Raw genomic sequence first — 19,952 nt, forward strand, 5'->3', positions numbered from 1 at the left:
CGGACTTAGCTCCAATTGTAAATTATATGATTCTGAATAATATAATTTATATACCCCTATGGAACTCGCTTTCAGCCCGTATGTTACCTATCTTAACGCACAACTCGTAAGTAGTTCGATGAAACAACTGCGAGTTCAGAAATACAATAAGTCAATAAAGCGTAGACTCAATTATGATTCCGAATAATATCATTGATACACATATGTTTTTTTTATGTTGCCACGGACAATGATATCCATATGAAGGTGTTTATGGACTAGAGTGAAATAAGTCTACTAAGCAATTCAAAGTTCGGAAGTCTGCAGAGCCAACAGAAATCAAACCCTCATTATAACGCCGAAAATTGTAATTGATATATCCCAATATATTTTACTGCAAACATATTCGTCTATTTAAGTGGAATTAGATAATAGCAACAAAGTCCGATAGTGCGATAAAACAGTTCGGAAACCCGAGGAGTCCATGACCAGAGCAGAATTTGTGTTTAATGTAAATTATATATTATATGAACTACATTGAGTGCCGAGAGTCCCACTCATAGCAATGCAGTAATGAAACTCAAATAACAAATGAATAAACAATGTGTAGCTGCGTTACAATCTGAATCGATTGCAAAACAAATTGGAAATAGCAATTAAGGAATCTGAGTGGCCGATAACGAGTCGACAGATAAGTAGATACAAAAAATACATATGTATATATGGTTAGGTATGCATCGCTATGTAGCGATATAGGGTCCGATACTGTCTATATATTCCTGATTTATTTATTTTTCTGCCTCTTGATGCTCTGCTCTCGAGTCACATGACTGACAGTCGCATGACGGCAGGGCACATCTCTATAATTGAATCTATAGTATCTATATAGACGTATATATACATATGTATATAGTATAGTTTCAGCATTTCCATCTCTTCTGAAGTCGAACCGCGCTGATAATGGCACAGAGCATCCATAATTCCGATTAAGTGCAGTCTTTTAGGCACAATCTTAATCTCTTAATGATATACTCTGAACTGGGAAACTTTACAACTATTTCTCTTTAATCTTAAAAATTTCCCAGCTTTTATCGGTGTGTTTTTTGTTTTCGTTTTCTTAATAAAACAGAAACACTTTTTGCATATGTGTAGATAATTATTTACATGGGGCTTAGCACAGTTTGGTTGAACCATGAGAGAAATAATAATGTTGGGGTCTGGAGTTTTTATACGCATGGCACACGAACTGTTTATAGTCTGACAATTTGACAATCTGTATTATCATAGCCAAAATGGGGATTAGTATCTGTGCCACGCTTACCTTAGCGCCAGCGTTACACTGAGCGAAAAAGACGTGTATATAAGTATATGCCTGATGAATTAATGATATAAATGGAAGCCCCACTTGATAAACTATTCAAATAACTACTTTATATACATATATGTATATGAATATCTGGTATTACTTAGGTATGCTAATATCTTGTTTACCCTTTGACGAACTGTGCACAATTTTACACTCAGCTCGTCTGTTTCTTTGTTGCTGTCTTTTGCCGCACCAGGCTTAGGAGTGAGTGTGCAGATCGTAAAGCAAATGTGTGCTCGCATATCATCGTCCTTATCAGTATCATCACCTTATTGTGTCACTTGGCAATCAGATAAGAAACCCGCTTATCAGTGTCTCGGCGAGAAGAATGCACAAATACAAGCATGCACCCGTCTCTCTCTCCCTCTCTTTCTCCCCCTCCTGAAAGAAGAAGCGAAAAGAGCGTTGTGCAAGGCACGCACAGTGCCACAGACATCAAAGAATGAGTCCAAGAGAGGTAGAGCACGAGCGAGAGCAAGAGCGGGATAGAGAGAGGGAGAGAGTGGGGCTACAGCCGTTCGCTTGGTCGCACGTCAGCTGATTGCGAAGACGCTGCACCGTGGGGCAAATACATTAAATACATTAAATAATTTATTTTTGTAAAAATAAGACAACTGTACACACACGGAAACGAGTTAATAAAAATAATAATAAAAAAAAAAAACATTATCAAATATCTATATCATATATAGTATATCTTTACACATAAACAAATAATTCATTGTTTAAACATTTAATAATTAGTAATGAATAAAATAGTGATTAGATATTCACAATAGCAAATGATCACTCGATCACAAGTTTAGATTAGACCCACTGTGCGGTATTGGGGCGGCATCTTGGATGATCGCCGACGCGACGCTAGCGACGCCAACGGTGACGACGACAACGACGTCGACGACGACGTCGGCAGCAGCTTCTGTGGCTGCTACAGCCTCAGCAAAATTGCTCGACTCGTCCGAACAGTTGCTGCTCAACGCTGCTTGCCAACGGTTCAGTTTAGCAGATCTTCGAAAGCTGCCCGTCCAAACGAGATCCACAGAGTTCGTCTTCGTATCGGCATCGTTCTATTTGGCGCTTCCCAAAGACCGGTCCGTCACGTATACGCTGTGCCGTTGCTGTTGTCGTGGTCGTGGTAGTGGTCGTGCTTTCAGACGTGGTCGTTGTCTTGGTCTAAAGTTCACAGCCCAGTTTAGATCCTTAACGTGCCCAGAACTGGTCACAGTTGCTGGCATTCGGCTCCAACTGGCCTGAGGCAGCGACAGCCTTGAAGGAAAGCTGCTGAGATCAATAACAGGGCGAAGACTAAAAAACAAGAAATAGAACTAGAAGAAGAAGAAGAACTTGCACAACATCATCATCGCCATCGCCATCCCCATCGTCATCATCGTCTTCATCATCAGCTGGAGGCAGAGCTGGGATGGTGCAAAGGCGTGAGGCCATCGAGAGCGGCTGCGAGGATCACAATCTCTGGCTCAACCAGGAGCGATACGTGTACGCGCAGAGCCAGCACCAGCGTGAGCGTCGATAGAGCTGTATAACGGTAGAACGCATTCGGTCGCATTCGAACTCGAATTCGTATTTGAATTCGCGCATCCGTTGGATTGCCAAAAAGTGCATTCAACTTGCCGCAAAAGCAGACAGACGCTCTATACATGTGTATGTAGGTGTGCGTGTGCGTGTGCGTGTGTATTTCTCGATCTCAGGCACAGTAACATCAACAACAACATAGCAACAGCCGCACAATAATTCAAATAAAGCCACAAGATAATCAAAACATTTCGCCAATATAAAAACAACAGCAACTGAAATTGTTCGTTACGTTTCACTGTTGTTGTTATTAATTCGTGTTTTTTTTTTTCGAGTGTGTTGTTGTTTTTTTGGTTGGTGCTGTTCTTTGAAATGTAAATGTGAAAACAAAAACGAAACGAAACAAAAACTCGAGAACGATAAAGCAGGGACAAAAGGAAACCGAATAAATAGCAAAAAACATCGAGAGGGAATAGAGAGAGAAAGAGAGACAGAGAGAGTGACACCACAACAGTTTCAAGTGAGTAAAATGAAGAAACAAACCAATTACATATTAAACAGGGAAAAAAGAAGAAAAAAAACAAAACAAGAAACGTAAATTCTTTTTAGCAAACATAAACATTTGTTCGCTTTACGTTTTCCCGTTTGCCATTGTGTGCGTCTATGCGTCTATAAATAAAGCTCCTCAGCTGTGCTTGGCTGCCGCGCGCTGCTCGCTGAATGCGATGGCCGATGGGTGGGTTGGGTTAGGGGGGCCAGGGGTCGGCGGCGAGCGTTAGGCTTGAGACGCAGCCGCGATAAGTGGCAACAAGAGAATAAAAACAAACGCTCAAGCGTACGCCGATGTTAAATGGCACGCATGGAATCGAAGCACGCTCCTTTGCTGGGCAGCCGCAACAGCTGTTCGGCAGGATCAGCTGTTCGAGTTGCCTGCAGAGGCACACATTACTAATCGATTACAGTGCTTATCGGCTGCGATCGATGTCGTGCTAAAGGCACATTCAAATTTTTAGCACTTGAATTTTAGACCACATACGTACTTTTAGCGATAATAAAGACAATTAAATACATACATATGTACATACTTACATATATAAAAGCAAACCGATTTTTATACACAATTTGGCGATAGCCGCAACACATGAGCCAAATACATTAAAAACAAAAGCCCCAAACAAAAATCGTCAGCAGCAACATTAGCATTTTTTCTGTTTTGATTTTGTTTTTGCTTGTGCTTTCTATATATAGATTTTTTGTTTCATTTTTTTTTTTTATATTCTTACGTAGTCCAGCTAAACGACAACAAAATCACGAATAAATAATAATAATAAAAGCAAAATGTTTTCATATCAGTGGAAAATGGCAAATAAACAAGAAAAACAAAACAAGAGCAAGAAAATGGAAAATTGGAACGAGTTCTAATTATTGTCAAATGGCTACGTGATCAAAACAGGAACCACGAGTAACCACTGAGCGAGCCACTCAGCGGCGTCTAGAACTTTTACAGCGAGTTGTTGCTTAGCTCCCGCGTCTCGCCCTTCTCGCACCCCTTGCCTGTCCTTGAAGCAATGCGTAATTTAGTCAATCAAATGCGACAACGCCAACAAATTTCATGTGCCACTCGGATTCCGAGAGACTCTCACAATTAAGCGGCGCTGCGATCAATTAATGCATTAATGCTGCCGTTCCCACAACCCTAGCCCCAGCCCCAGTCCCTGCTCCCTCTTCTCTCCTCTCTCTGGCTGTTGGTGCTTCTCTATGGGAATGGGTCAGCTGTGACACGCTATACACATGGTTTACAGTTACATCAACAATGTGAGCTACACTCGGTGCGAATGCCGCTTCGATTAGCCTTGCCGCCCCGCAATTTGACGCAATTGCCCTGTGTCCTACAGATCTGGGCAGTATTCGCTGCCTACCAGCTTATAGACAGTTCAGATCCAGATCCACAACTCCTCAAGCTCCGATTACTATGTAAGCTCTATAGGCCCGTGTTATTTTCGGAATTGCTGTTATTATTTCAGTAGTATGAAAGACTGCATTAGCTATTAGCTATAATTGATGTTAGCTATAATATATATAAACTGAATTATCTGAAACTAGTTTAAGAACTACAGGCAGCAGTGCAGCAGCCTGTCCCTATCCAATCATTCACTTTCTGTGGAAGGCGGGATAATACAAAACACAAAATATACTGTGAATTCATCACAAAAGAAAAACCCCAAACAGCAGATCTTAATTCCCTAGTTTTTTGTATAATTCAAGAATTGCAGGTAAGAGATCTGTAGTCTAGACTGCTCGACTACGAGATCCCCTGTATTTTTCAAATTATAATCCTTCCTGATATTGTAAGGGTAACACAATTGAAATTGAATAAGATCTGAGATTGATTTCCCATTTTCAGAGTTAATGGAAAACGTTTGGTTTGTACTGTGTATGATAGATAGGTATATATAGATTAAAATTTCAAGTCTCTAGGTCGTATAGTAGACGAGAGTGGCGGCGGCGTTTCATATAGGAAAGGACAGATCAATGTTCAATGCAAACTATGAGAAATATATATGTATGCATACATATATGTATATGTAATATGTATATGTATATGTATGTATCTGTATTTGTATATGTATATGTTATGTTATGTATATGTATATGTTATATTTATAGGTATATGTATATGATATGAGAGTATATGTATATGTTAGTATATGGATATGTAATATTGTATATATATGTATAGTATCTTCTATGTATTATATGTTATATGTATATGTATATGTATATGTAGGTTATGTGATAGTATATGTCTATGTATATGTATCGTATATTTAATGTCTATGTATATGTATATGTATATGTATATTGTATATGTATATGTATATGTATATGTATATTATATGATAGTCTCTGTATATGATATGTTATTATAGGTATATGTATATGTATATGTATATGTATATGTATATGTATATGTATATGTATATGTATATGTATATGTATATGTATATGTATATGTATATGTATATGTATATGTATATGTATATGTATATGTATATGTATATGTATATGTATATGTATATGTACATATATGTATGTATATATCATATCAAAATATTTCATTTAATTTTCATGAAGGCCACAAAGATTTCTTGATCTTGTAATATAGGAAATTGATAAGGCTAGCGGCAATTAAAAAGTGTTTACAATATACATTTCATTTACAATTCTAGGAATATTTTTTGTATATCATTTCGCATTATACGAGTATATATGTATGCTTGTCTGCGAGTAACTGCACTACGAATGGAGCTCAACTTGGCTTGCTGAGACTTAGGGATCTACATACATATATCATCTGGAAATCTTTTGCAACTGTAGGTGATAAGCTGCATATGCATACATCGAGTCAGATCTGCCTGGCAACAGTTGATCATTTGATATATCTCTCGTAGCTAATAAATAGCACATATACAGTTAACTTGCCTGCATTACATTTTCACATAGTATAGATTTTGGATCTGCTTATCGCCTCGTTGACGACGTCCTCGTTGAGGACGGAAGATTCTGGACACAGTTGCACTTGTGATGCCTGCGGACGTCACAGTTGCAGGATGACGCATCTGGCCATTTCCATTATCTGGTTATCAGCTTCAAAGCCACTTTTTATGGCCTGTATGTAGCTGCAATTGTAGCTGTAGCTGTTGCTACCGTCTGTAATTCTTATTATTTTAGTTGAGTCAAAGCCGACGACAAAACGCAAATACGAAATACGAAATGGAAGCGAACATCTTTACAACTCAGGCAACTCAGGGACAACAACTCAGTTTTATTTGACGTTATTTTTATTTCGTATACCCTTTACTTGGGAATGTGGGCTACGCGAGTATATTGATTTTGGATATGAACCAACTCTGAAATAATATAAGTTATCTAAAGCTATGATTGAGAATTTGGAGATCTTTAAATGGGTTTGTTATAAAGGCAAACATTTTTTATACTCATTCACAAAAGTAAAATGAGTATATAGGTTTTGTGTAATCTTTTTCCATTTGTCCGTATAAATGAAGTGTCAAGATTTTTTCCCATCTGCCCATTAAAAGCGTGGCAAATCGAAAAATGGACCTGGCTGCGTTTGGGCCATGAATGAGTATTTTGCAGTCGGTAGTGCCCGATTGCAACTTGTTTGCTCATATAACCATTAAAGAGTTGTACACTTGGTATATATATAGATATAATAGGTATATTTCTTAATTCATAGAGCGGAGAATTCAGTATATAGCTTAATACTATATTAAATTTACCTATATCTTATTATATGTCAACATAATATATACATTTATCGTACAGTGATTTGTTTTTGTACTTCAGATTGCATTTAGACTGTCTTCATCGTCAACTCTTTTTCCCTCCAATTTTTTCTGTGCATAATTATTCCGCATATATACTTTAATCAAAATTCGCTGATAGTGCAGCTTGGGTAACACTTGGAAACCTTCGAACCGAACCTCCAGCGAAACTGCAAGCCAGACAAGAAGTACGCACGATTGCATTGAATGTCATTTCCGAAAATAAAAACAAGCAACAACAATATGCAAAAAGACTAGACGTATTTAAAGGTTGCAAGACCTGATTCTGAATGATTCGGAGATCATGCGCCATGTGCCATATATGCAGGTCTCACTCTGCTCTTAGACCTTATCAGGTCTCAGCTTAACTCTTGGCTAAATGTGTGAATCACTGTGAGCTGGTCGCAGATTACATTTACTACTCAGAGAGGGCGTAATTTATGATAATATCATTATACTGCAGTGGGCGTTTATGTATCATTCTAGGTCAAGCTGTGCACAAGGTCGAGCGTAACTGAGCTGTACAGTTTGTGCCATGAATGTAACAATGTCCTGAGCCATTATAAATATGGGCCATATATGTTTTTATATGTGTATGTACTTATATGTATATGTACATATTTGTGTGTCTTACTTAACCCGAACCCATTAAAAATGTGAAATTAGGGTACAATAGTTTTGTAAATGTGTGTACAAAAGGCAAAAGGAAGACCCCATAATGGTAGACCCCATTACGTATATGTAGTCCTGATCATACATATCCTGAAACTGAGTCGATATAGTTACGTCTATCTGTCCGTCCGTATGAACGTCGAGATCTCGAAAGCTACATAAGGTTGAGGCTTGAATAATATATATCGTATATAACATACGCAGTACAAGTTGATATTTTATTTGATAACTCATCCCATTTATTCTTATCGATAATAATCGATCATTTTATTCGTTTTTTAGCTTAATTTGAATAGTGGAGACTTCAAATTTGCTGTAAAGTTCCATGTAATGAATACAAAGATTTGGTAATTACAGCAGAATCCGGTTATAATAACTCCGATCATATGTACGGTTATTGCTACGAAAACCTATATGAGTAAACTTATCTGGCTATAGCGTCTTCCGGGTATAACGACGGGCCCTTGAGCGTCAATATAACCGTATTCTACTACTAGAGCCCTTTAATGTTATTATTACGCTGTGCAAGGTTCATATAGATAGTCCCTCTACAAGGGCATTTCTTCAATAAATCAATCGGTGCGTCAACTGCGCAGTTAGCAGAGTGCGTGCCTATGTGTGTGTCTACATATGTTGTTTGCCAGGTATGCGTAGAATGATGGGAACAGCAGCTCCTCGAAGGGTTGAGGTGATCTCGCAGTCGAGCAGCCTCGACTACGGAACTCTTACTTGTTTTTGCTGTGCATACGAAGTTAGATATCACAAGCTCCACTTTTATTATGGACAATTTGTTAAAGTTGTTTTTCGCCCCGTTGACATTTTGATGGCTGTGTGAGTCGAGATAGGCCCAGGAAGTTTTTCAGTCACCCTTGTTTTCACGGTTTTATTTATTAAACAACACATAAAATGTGCGACGCAAGTGATTGCATATGTACTGTATATAATTATATATATTTGTATATATAAATATATATATATATAAATGTTATATATAAAGCGTCATCAGCATTTGAGTGAAAATCTCTGGTCAATGACTGCACAGCTCTCGTCTCACTTTCGACACGACTGAAATTTATGAATGAATATACTCATTGAGATGTGAATGCACCAGGTGCGTGGAAATAGGCGTCTGGGCACGTCGTTTGCCAAATACTCGAGCACGTTGCGCGTCTTCATCCGAAATGACATCCATGATGATTTATATTCTTCATTTTTCACACAGCCATTGGCGGGGGCTACGTTCATAAACGATAATAATAATCATGAAAATGATGCTGATGATGATGATAATCGTTACGAGTATTATAGTGTGATATAGGTGAGAGAGTCAGTTTGCCCTTAGCTCCAACAGGAAATGAAAATTTCAAACAAACAAAAGTTGTATTCATTATAATTTAATCTGTACCTCAAAATCCGATTAGGAATTATATTATATTATTTATTATTTTCACTTGCTTCAAGTACACTGGGAACAGGGAAATAAATATATTTTTAAGTGAATAGCTTAGCAACTTTGTTTAAAGTACTTTTAGTTTCCCAAAACATATTGCAGAGGTAAAGGTATACACTTTATGCACGTAGTTGTCTTTAATTGCTATATAATCGATCTAATACTGCTTCACGCAGATCAAATTTATGTTAATTAGGCGATCAATTTGATCGCTTTCATGAAGTCGACTAAAAACGACATCGAGCAGCGATCTCATTACAAGAGGCGTATACGTAATGTAGATGAATATATATAGATATAAATAAATACAAGTCTTTTAAGATTATCTCAAAGACTATAAAATCTAGCAAGTTAAAGCCTCCTGTATGAATAGTATCAATTTTGAATACATCCATTCAAAAAATAATATATGAAATAACCTAATGCAAACGCTTCAATACATACGCCCATATTTTCATGCACTCGATAAGTTATGCAAATACAATTAACGATCTAAATTCAGATGGAGCAGAAGTTCTTAATTTGAATTAAAATCAGGCCATTGCATAATAATATCAATAATGATATTTCCTATAGAAAGTTCGCTTTTCAGAGAGAGAGAGAGAGAGAGAGAGAGAGAGAGAGAGAGAGAGAGCGAGAGCGAGAGTGAGATAGATAGACAAAATGAAATATATAGAGAAATGGACAGAGTGAGGAGTGATGAATTGAGAGTGTGAGAGAGAAAGAGAGAGAGAGAGAAAGAGATAGAGTGAAATAGATAGTGATTCACTTTTAGTGAAAGATATAGATATGAAATGAAATAGCCAGATAGTGAGAGAGGAATTGAGATTGAGAGAGAGGAAGTGAAAGATATAATGAGAAGGACAGAGCTAAAGAAATTGATAGATAGCTGGTTAGAGAGAGAGAGAGAGAGAGAGAGAGAGAGAGAGAGGGAGAGAAAGAGAGAGAAAGAGATTTTGACCGAGAGATATACAGATATATGTATGTCTTTAGATTAGAGAGAAATGGGGAGAGAGACAGACAGAGAGAGAGAGAGAGAGAGAGAGAGAGAGAGAGAGAGAGAGAGAGAGAGAAACATTAGGTGTTTATTCGAGAGCTAGTATATTTCGATTCATATTAAAACATTTTGTGTGCTTCCCAGTTAAAGAGGAATTAGACCATTTACTTACTGTGTCTGGCTGTGTCTGATGCCAATGCTTACTCCTTATTGCAGTTAGACTTGTTAACTCATACGCTCTCACACTCTAATCGACACACACACACACTCACAGAGAGTGAGTTTTGGTAAACACAGACGGAATTGCCATTGGATTTCGCGTCGTTTGCTTTACATATTTGTGGCTCATTATTGTCATTAGGCTCTCGTTAACCAAATAAATAGTGCAAAGCTTTTTAGCACTTTGTCGCTTTTGGCTGATGAATGGACTGCACTTTTCTTGTGAGTCAGTGGCCTCGCCTCTGCCTCTGTCTCTGTCTCTGTCTCTGTCTCTGCCTCTGCCTCTGGCAACGATGAAATATCTGAGTCTAAAGAGTTAATATTGCATCATCGCTCAGGTTTGCTCAGGCGCCGACAGTTTATTTTTGCGAATGCAATCACGCAATGCCTAAGTGCAAGCGAGCCCAAAAAATATGTTACGCATACGTCAAGTGCACCGAGCGTATTGGATTCCCATAAACTGAGCGAAGCAGGCGCATAAATCAGTAAGTGATGCTGAGCAGGTGCTGCTCGCTGCTGTTGTTGCTGATGCGAGTCAATAATCTGTTCAGGGCAAAGCATTTACCGTTAACCCGCTCGCTGGGCGAGGGTGCAGCGCCGTCGCCGTCGCCGTTGGAGCCGTGGCATTGCCTTATCAGTCAACGGCATTGGCCCCGCCATAATGGAACTGTTATTGACAGCGCATAAATATTTACACTCTGCCACCTGAACGAGGTATCTGTGTCTGCATCTGCATATGCATCTGTATCTTTAATGTTGTATCTTTGTGTCGCTCGCATCTTCTGCACCCACTTTGGGACATGGCAATAACTGTAATTAATGAGATTGGCTCTGCAGTTGCTGCTGCCTCTGCTTCTGCGTTCATTTGCAGCGGATTCTTTGCTCGCTTATCACCGACTGCAGAGGAGAATGAAAACAAAGAAAAAATGAAAATAAACTTTAAAAATCACGCGCTCGCCGCTGAGACGTGGTCGATATTCCTATGCCGAGCATTGGCATTATGAGTCATCATCATCATCATTGATTGCTATGGTAATCAGAATTGTTTGGCTTCAGCTGAAAGAAATGCCATACGAAGAGCAGCAACTCCACTGGCTTCGCATCGCCTCAGCTAATTTCCCACTACGACGCGTCGTCTGCCACTTTGCTGTAGCTCAAACCGGTAGCCCGTAGGAGATCTTCCTCTGAGAAGTGACAGCTCTTTAGCCAATCGACTGCTAGATAGAATTCCAGCTGTATCTGCATCTGTGTCTGTATCTGTATCTGTATCTGTATCTGTATCTGTATCTGTATCTGTATCTGTATCTGTATCTGTATCTGTATCTGTATCTGTATCTGTATCTGTATCTGTATCTGTATCTGTATCTGTATCTGTATCTGTATCTGTATCTGTATCTGTATCTGTATCTGTATCTGTATCTGTATCTGTATCTGTATCTGTATCTGTATCTGTATCTGTATCTGTATCTGTATCTGTATCTGTATCTGTATCTGTATCTGTATCTGTATCTCGGTATCTGTATCTGTATCTGTATCTGTATCTGTATCTGTATCTGTATCTGTATCTGTATCTGTATCTGTATCTATATCTTCTGTATCGGTATCTGTATCGGTATCTGTATCGGTATCTGTATCTGTATCTGTAAATGTATCTGTATCTGTATCTGTATCTGTATCTGTGTCTGTATCTGTATCTGTATCTGTATCTGTATCTGTATCTGTGTCTGCATCTGTATCTGTATCTGTATCTGTGTCTGCATCTGTATCTGTATCTGTATCTGTATCTGTATCTGTATCTGTATCTATATCTTCTGTATCGGTATCTGTATCGGTATCTGTATCGGTATCTGTATCTGTATCTGTATCTGTATCTGTATCTGTATCTGTATCTGTATCTGTATCTGTATCTGTATCTGTATCTGTATCTGTATCTGTATCTGTGTCTGCATCTGTATCTGTATCTGTATCTGTATCTGTATCTGTATCTGTATCTGTATCTGTATCTGTATCTGTATCTGTATCTGTATCTGTATCTGTATCTGTGTCTGTATCTGTATCTGTATCTGTATCTGTATCTGTGTCTGCATCTGTATCTGTATCTGTATCTGTGTCTGCATCTGTATCTGTATCTGTATCTGTATCTGTATCTGTATCTGTATCTGTATCTGTATCTGTATCTGTATCTGTATCTGTATCTGTATCTGTATCTGTATCTGTATCTGTATCTGTATCTGTATCTGTATCTGTATCTGTATCTGTATCTGTATCTGTATCTGTATCTGTATCTGTATCTGTATCTGTATCTGTATCTGTATCTGTATCTGTATCTGTATCTGTATCTGTATCTGTATCTGTATCTGTATCTGTATCTGTATCGGTATCTGTATCTGTATCTGTATCTGTATCTGTAATGTATCTGTATCTGTATCTGTATCTGTATCTGTGTCTGTATCTGTATCTGTATCTGTATCTGTATCTGTATCTGTATCTGTATCTGTATCTGTATCTGTATCTGTATCTGTATCTGTATCTGTATCTGTATCTGCATCTGTATCTGTATCTGTATCTGTATCTGCTATCTGTATCTGTATCTGTATCTGTATCTGTATCTGTATCTGTATCTGTATCTGTATCTGTATCTGTATCTGTATCTGTATCTGTATCTGTATCTGTATCTGTATCTGTATCTGTATCTGTATCTGTATCTGTATCTGTATCTGTATCTGTATCTGTATCTGTATCTGTATCTGTATCTGTATCTGTATCTGTATCTGTATCTGTATCTGTATCTGTATCTGTGTCTGCATCTGTATCTGTATCTGTATCTGTATCTGTATCTGTATCTGTATCTGTATCTGTATCTGTATCTGTATCTGTATCTGTATCTGTATCTGTATCTGTATCTGTATCTGTATCTGTATCTGTATCTGTATCATTGTCTGTGTCTGTATCTATATCTTCTGTATCTGTATCTGTATCTATATCTTTCACTAGGCATATCATATACATATATGCCTATATATCGTCAGTATCGTCACTCTCAGTGTCTGCAAATTGAATTGTTTCTTTTGTGGTCTGTGCGAACCGGTTAGCCTGAGTAAGATCTTGGCATTAGAGACTCAACAATTACAACAATTACGACAATTACAACAATTACGGCAATGACGGCACCGGCAACAATGGCAACAACTAAGCAAAGTCTCGGCTGTTGTCTCATATTGCGCATACGCAGCGTTGCCGTTCGCTGCTCGCGTTTGTCTTTGGCGTTGACAAATTCCAGCGACTCTGCTTCAGTTCTCTACTGCGGCTCAGCGCTTCAGTTCTGCGCTTCAGTTCCGTGCTTCAGCTTGCAGTATGCAGTTTGTGTTTACAATTCTGGGCGTTCTTCGATCGCTGGTTTCTTCGCTGTACTTTTTCCGCTTTCTCATGCATTTTTCCAGTTATGCTTCAGCATTAACCCGGTAAGGTTCGCCTCGCATCGGTTTCAGCTCGCAATCGGTTCAGTGTTTTATTTTTTTATGATTATTATTATTTTCTTTTTTTTTTTTTATTTATTGTGTTGTTCATTTGTTGCTTATGCTGCAGTTGTTGTTGTTGTTGTTGTTGCCAACTAGCAAAGTGCTGGCCCTCAAAGTGTTAATTGGCAGGTGTTCGACGGCCGGCCGCCTTGGTACTAGACAGCCGGCTGCCCGTCAGCCAACTTGTTGATATTTGTATCTTAATACAGACACACACACACACACACACATACACTTATATAGTTATGCATATAAATCAAGAAAAACAATTGAATTCATTGAGACTACAGCTGCGTGTGGCAAGCGAATACAGAGAACACGTGCCTCTGCCCCCTCGCTGGCCGCCAACAGGCGCCAATAGTGGCTGCCCGCTTATCAGCCGCTGCTCAGGTGCATGCGAGAATCTCGTGATGCACCGACGCCCACCGGTCACGCCCCGCAATCGCACCTAATCAGCGCGCGAGCTACCGGCCGCTCATCAATGCATATTGATAAGCGACGCGACGATTGTGCAGCTGTTCTGCATTGTTATAGCAGCTGCAAATCAAGTACACGTCGCGCTGGCCAGCCTCAACTATATTCCATAGAGAAGATAGATTGGGAAACATGTATTTTGAAAAAAATATGCATTAATACCAGATGGAAAATCATATTACATATATGTATTAATTCAATATAAACAATCCTTTCATATTCATATATCGTACAACAGCTAAGAGAGAGAGAGAGAGAGAGAGAGAGAGAGAGAGAGAGAGAGAGAGAGAGAGAGAGAGAGAGCGCATTATCTAACTTGAGCGACTCTCGTTGCCCACTTTCTATGCAATTTCCCTTTAATTGATTGCGGCCTTTCAATGAATTTCTATTCCCAGCGAAGGTTGCCCAAGTGTGTATACCCTGAACCCATTAACGGCGCGACTTCAAGCTGTAATAGGTTTCTGAAAATGTGTGTAACAGGTGCAGGAAGCCTTGGTAAAAGCCTTGGTATAAACATTATATAGCCATGTCAATCTGCAGGCCTGTCCGTGTGGTTGTGTGTGTGTGTCTCCGTCCGTTTGAGCGCAGAGACTGGCCCATGTTAGAGACAGATCTTATAAATAGGCCATCTGAGTTGGTCTAACCATTTCAATCTATACGTCAGTCTAAGTACCTATCCGTCCGTATGGGTATAGAAGGAGGTGTGGTGGATTATATAGAGTTATTAATTCTTGATGTAGAGAACAGTGTTGATCTAGCCTTGTCCGTCCGTCTAAGTGCCTGTGCGTCCGCATGGCCGTAGCGATTTGTGCATATAAGGAAACGTTGAAGATTACATGGAGTACTGTTATTCTTGATAAGGCCAATGAGCTGGGTTGATCTTGTCATTTCCATCTGTATATCTGTCTGTCCGTCCGCTCGTCCATCTAAGGGTCTGTCTGTCCGTACGGCCACAGCAATGTACTTGTTTAATAGATATAAGGATGAGTGGTAGACTATATAGAGAACATTTACTCTTGATGAGGAGAACATTTTTGATCTAGATAAATCAGTCTGTATGTCAGTATATACATCCGTCTAAGTGCCTGTCCGTCAGTCTACATCTGAGTGTCTGTTCTTAAACGCAGATTATAATGTGAATCACATAAGAGACTTGAAGTTTTGACTGTATATTCCTGAAAATGCTGTACAGGCTTACAACTTGATTAATTATCGATAAAAATCGATCCATTAATTTCTGACACTGACACGCCGGGTTCGGGGTATCGCCCGTCAAGTACTGCCACCTAGAGCCCTCTGATTGGTTATGTTTTGCATTCGACTCTACTCGGTTTGATATTGAAGATAGATCAGACACACGAAATCGCTTATAATGTTTCATGCTCAATGTTTCTTTTTCTTAAAGTCTGGAATATAGTTATAAAATAATAAAAAGTAAAGCAAATTAGACAATTGATTGCCAGCGCTGGCACATGCTCTTGGACACTTTTCATATTGAGCTATATGCGAGAGAACAAAAAACAATCATAAATTTAAAAAACATATTCAATTGATATCAATAAAACGCGAACGTCACGTCACATCAGCCCAAACAAATCGAATTCGTAATCGAATTTCACATCAAAACTCATACAAAATGCGCGCCGTCTACGACTTGTTGCTGAGCAACGCATTCGATCCCAGGTATGCGTATAAGATATACTACATAAAAATTACATCACAGAGCCCGTATGGGCAATGGAGATCTATAATAGATCGAATCGGGGCGCCCCAAGGCTGCGTTGGTTCGTGAGGTCAAAGCTACGTTTCTAGATTAAGCGTGATTTGAAGTTAATTTATGGGATTAATGTATGGTTATAAGAATATATGCTTGACTTCGGGCTTACATATTATTTCTACAGTTACTTGATAAAGCAATCGATCTGTCGAATTCTATTGCATTGCAATTGAAAAGCATTTTGTAGATCTTTTAGATCTTTTAGTTTCATACTGGATGTGGTATCTTCATGAATGCCTGCAGTGAAACTAATTATTTAGTTATATTTGAAAATGAATTGCAAAAATATATTGTGATATTTATGCATGATGAAAATATAAATATATGTATGACTAATATTTAAATATTTATAGTAAATAATAGCAGTGTGGTCCAAAACTACTCACTTGGCTGTTATATTTCATTTTCAACGTATTCTTAAATGCTTCAAAAATAGTTTTACATGTGAATCGTCCCAGCTATATAGTTGGGATGCATAGTAGAAGATCGTCTTACAAGATTGACTACATTCGAAAGTGTTTGGCAAGAACAGAGCCTAACCATTAAAGGAATTTTATTACACTAATCCAAAGTAATAATATAATATATATAGCCTTAATCAGTACGGCAACTAGAGTCGATGAATCGAATACGAGTCCGAAAGCAAGGATCGCGTTAGCTACAGAGCTGAAATGCTGTTATATATTCAGCATATTTTTAACAACATCTCAGGCATATTATTAATAATACTATAATAAAATAATATTAAATATATAGACATGGAGCCTTCTAGTACCACGTCGAATTACTCTTCGGTTGTAGAAACCTAGGCGTACCTTTCTCAAAACTTATTTTATTATGTACGAACATCTAAAATATTCACATATTTTGGCTTAGTGCAATGTCCGTCTTGCTGTCCGCTTGTTATTGCAGCTAAAAGCTTGAAGTTTTGAATAAATACTCGAATTATAAAGGGTGTTCTGGTATCTCAGAAGAAGAAATTTGAAGTACATCCTCGGATCGACAACTCAAATCAATAAGATTTCTACAGGTTTAAAGCTGGAAGCTCAATCTGTTGCCATCCTCTACTGATCTGTATTTATATACCAGTTGAGGGCGTGGTAAATCATAAAATGATCCAGCCGGCGTGTTGCCGAGAATGAGTATTCTGCAGTCGGTAGTGCCCGACTGCAACATTTTTACTTGTTACTAATGCTGACCTCTACTAATCGATCTTCTCTCTCTCTCTCTCTCTCCTCTTTATCGCTCTCTTTTGATAGCATGGTGCTACAGAACCACAACATCGTGGTGGCTCGCTCCACTTTGACTCCGAACAACAGCAGCCAGAACTTTATCTCCCACTCCCACCAGGGCGGACAGCCAGGTGGCGGTGGCGGTGGCGGTGGCAGTGGCAGTGGTAGTGGCGGACGCTATCCAGTGAATGCCGGGCCAGGCAATCAGCGGCCCATCGTGGATCTGCTCGTGGCCATGGTGGCTGTGCCGGTGCTCATACTGTGTGCCCTGCAGCTGGAGAAGAATCTGCACGACATGCACAACAGTCCCGAGTCGCGTTGGCTGGTCTTCGCCCTGGGCATCGGGATGCTGGTCATCAGCGTCATCATCTGCGGCTATGTGACACATCGCATGGGCGTCTGCATCTGGGCCGGGCCCATCGACGAGGCCGGCAATCGCGCCGGCTCTGGCGCACTGCATCACGTAAGTCCATCGATGCCATAGACGACATTGTGCCCTATGCTTAGCCAAAATCCCTCTCGATTCCCAGATCAACTCACAGAACGATGTGCTACGCATTGTGGACTCGCTGCCGCCGAGCTACGAGAGCGTGGTCAAGTGCGAGCTGCCGCCGCCGGCCTACGACTGCGTTATGATCGATGTCGACCCGTGCAAGGATATGCAGCCGCAGACATCCAGCAAGGACGCACGCGCCGCTCAGGCATCCGGCTCCAATCCCGGCTCCGGCTGCGGCTCCGGTTCCGGTTCCATTTCCGTTTCCGTCAACATGCCAAACGCCACACTGCACATCTAAATCTGGAAGGGATGCAGCCAGCGATGGCGACGGCGGTGGCGGCGGCGACGGAGGAGAGAGAAACAAAGAGATTTTTCGCTTGTGGCATTGAATTTGTCCAGACTTGGGACTCGTACTTCACCTTTCTACTGCATTGGCGCCCCCTATCGGCCGCCTCTGGCTATTGGCTAAACATATGGCGTTGTATTTACTACAGTCTAAGATCTTAGAGTATTGTTATCCGTAGCGCATTCTCTGCACAGCTATATCTGTGCATGTAGGTACTATATATAGGTCCTATATATCTATATATATATAGAGTTAATTTTTTTTTTTTTTTAATTTTTTTTTTATGTTTTTAGTTTGCTTGGTCTGCGTGCAGCACTGTAAATATTCCTAAACAGCATCTAGTCCAAAGTTGTATATAATATAGACAAAAAAAAAAAAAAAAAAACAAAGAAGAAGAAGGAAAACGAAGGAAAATGATATGAGCTAGTTCCATAGAGAAGTGCGCAGAATACGTTTTGTATTTATTAGTTGTTTAAATGCCAAGATTGTGAAACGTAAAACAGAGGGGGGGCAGAGGGAGCGGTAGGTAACACAGCAGTTGCCACATAGTTTATAGACTTACATATATACACACATATATATAGCTATATATATAGTTGATGAATTTATACGCATTACTTATCGAAAAGGTTAACGTTTCCGTTGCTTAAAAAAAAAGAATGAAAGAAAATGAAAAACAAAGAATTCCTATTATATCCATTATCTTTACAATACATTATCTATACAATCATATCGACTCGACTCGAGCTAAAGCTAAACAATTTTAAACAAAATGTGAAAAAATATATCAAATGCATTAATTAAAAAATGCGCTTATCAACAATATCTCGAATGTGACTTATTATTATTGTATCTTTTGCTTCATTTACACACCTGAAAAACCCGAGTAAGTACTACATGGAAATGCACTGGGCTCCGTAGTGTTCGTCGCGATTCTGAATGCCCCAGGTGAATGCACCTTCTCTCTAGATAAAAAGTGACGCAAATTTCAAACATTCTGTGTCTTACTTTTATACTATGTGTAGCTCAAGAGTTATGTATGCAAACTTTGGAATATTTGTCTCTTCATAGACCAAACATTCTCAGCCAGAAGGTAATCATGTTTACCGTACTCTTGGATACCCAAGTGTTTTTAGTGCTTGAGATAGGGTATTTTATGGTTTACTCAGCTGACTGAGATGCTGCAATTGTATAATACATTCTTATATAATAACATATCTCTATAATCTCTGGTCTTCCAATTGTTGGATGATCGTAAATTGCTGAACATTTCCGCGCAATCCATTTGAAGCCATCAGGAGACGGTCCTCAATACCATGATCATGCTTGATTACCTACATACATCTATGTACATAGTTCTCCACGCAAAGTTATAATGTATTCTGCTTTATTATGAAATGAGGTTCTTAAAATGGAGGACTCAATCTATTTAGTTTTTCCCCATTTACCATTTCTTTGCAAATATGTATTTCAATATAAAATATATTCTCCTAAATATTGAAAATTTCGGTCTTATATGTTGGTATTTTAGGGGCTGACATGATCATGCT

At 39.1% G+C, this 19,952-nt stretch overlaps 1 protein-coding gene across 4 annotated transcripts; it reads left to right on the forward strand.

The window, feature by feature from the left end:
• The first annotated feature begins 2,293 nt into the window (after positions 1–2,293).
• On the forward strand, positions 2,294–19,227 carry LOC108618962 (uncharacterized). Of its 4 annotated transcripts, none has more exons than XM_089474903.1 (4): positions 13,887–14,020; positions 15,957–16,234; positions 17,588–18,023; positions 18,091–19,227. In XM_089474903.1, exons 2-4 carry the CDS (start codon positions 16,188–16,190, stop codon positions 18,352–18,354), a joined length of 747 nt encoding a protein of 248 aa, XP_089331029.1. In that variant the 5' UTR covers positions 13,887–14,020; positions 15,957–16,187; the 3' UTR covers positions 18,355–19,227. The 4 variants fall into 4 exon arrangements, with proteins under 4 accessions (XP_089331030.1, XP_089331027.1, XP_089331029.1 ...); XM_089474902.1 differs by lacking the exon at positions 13,887–14,020 and adding an exon at positions 14,033–14,057; XM_089474904.1 differs by lacking the exons at positions 13,887–14,020; positions 15,957–16,234 and adding an exon at positions 2,294–3,395.
• Positions 19,228–19,952: the final 725 nt, after the last annotated feature.

Source organism: Drosophila arizonae, chromosome X, assembly GCF_054131065.1.
Source record: "Drosophila arizonae isolate 15081-1271.41 chromosome X, UAZ_ARI_1.0, whole genome shotgun sequence".
In the NCBI taxonomy this organism is placed as follows: domain Eukaryota; kingdom Metazoa; phylum Arthropoda; class Insecta; order Diptera; family Drosophilidae; genus Drosophila; species Drosophila arizonae.

What these genes read in the sequence shown, in the direction of transcription:
- LOC108618962 (XM_089474901.1), top strand. Translation starts at nt 13,914, where the DNA reads ATGCAGTTTGTGTTTACAATTCTGGGCGTTCTTCGATCGCTGGTTTCT. An exon ending in TATGCTTCAGCATTAACCCG is followed by an intron (nt 14,021 to 17,587) that starts GTAAGGTTCGCC and finishes CTCTTTTGATAG; the next exon opens with CATGGTGCTACAGAACCACA. An exon ending in GCTCTGGCGCACTGCATCAC is followed by an intron (nt 18,024 to 18,090) that starts GTAAGTCCATCG and finishes CTCGATTCCCAG; the next exon opens with ATCAACTCACAGAACGATGT.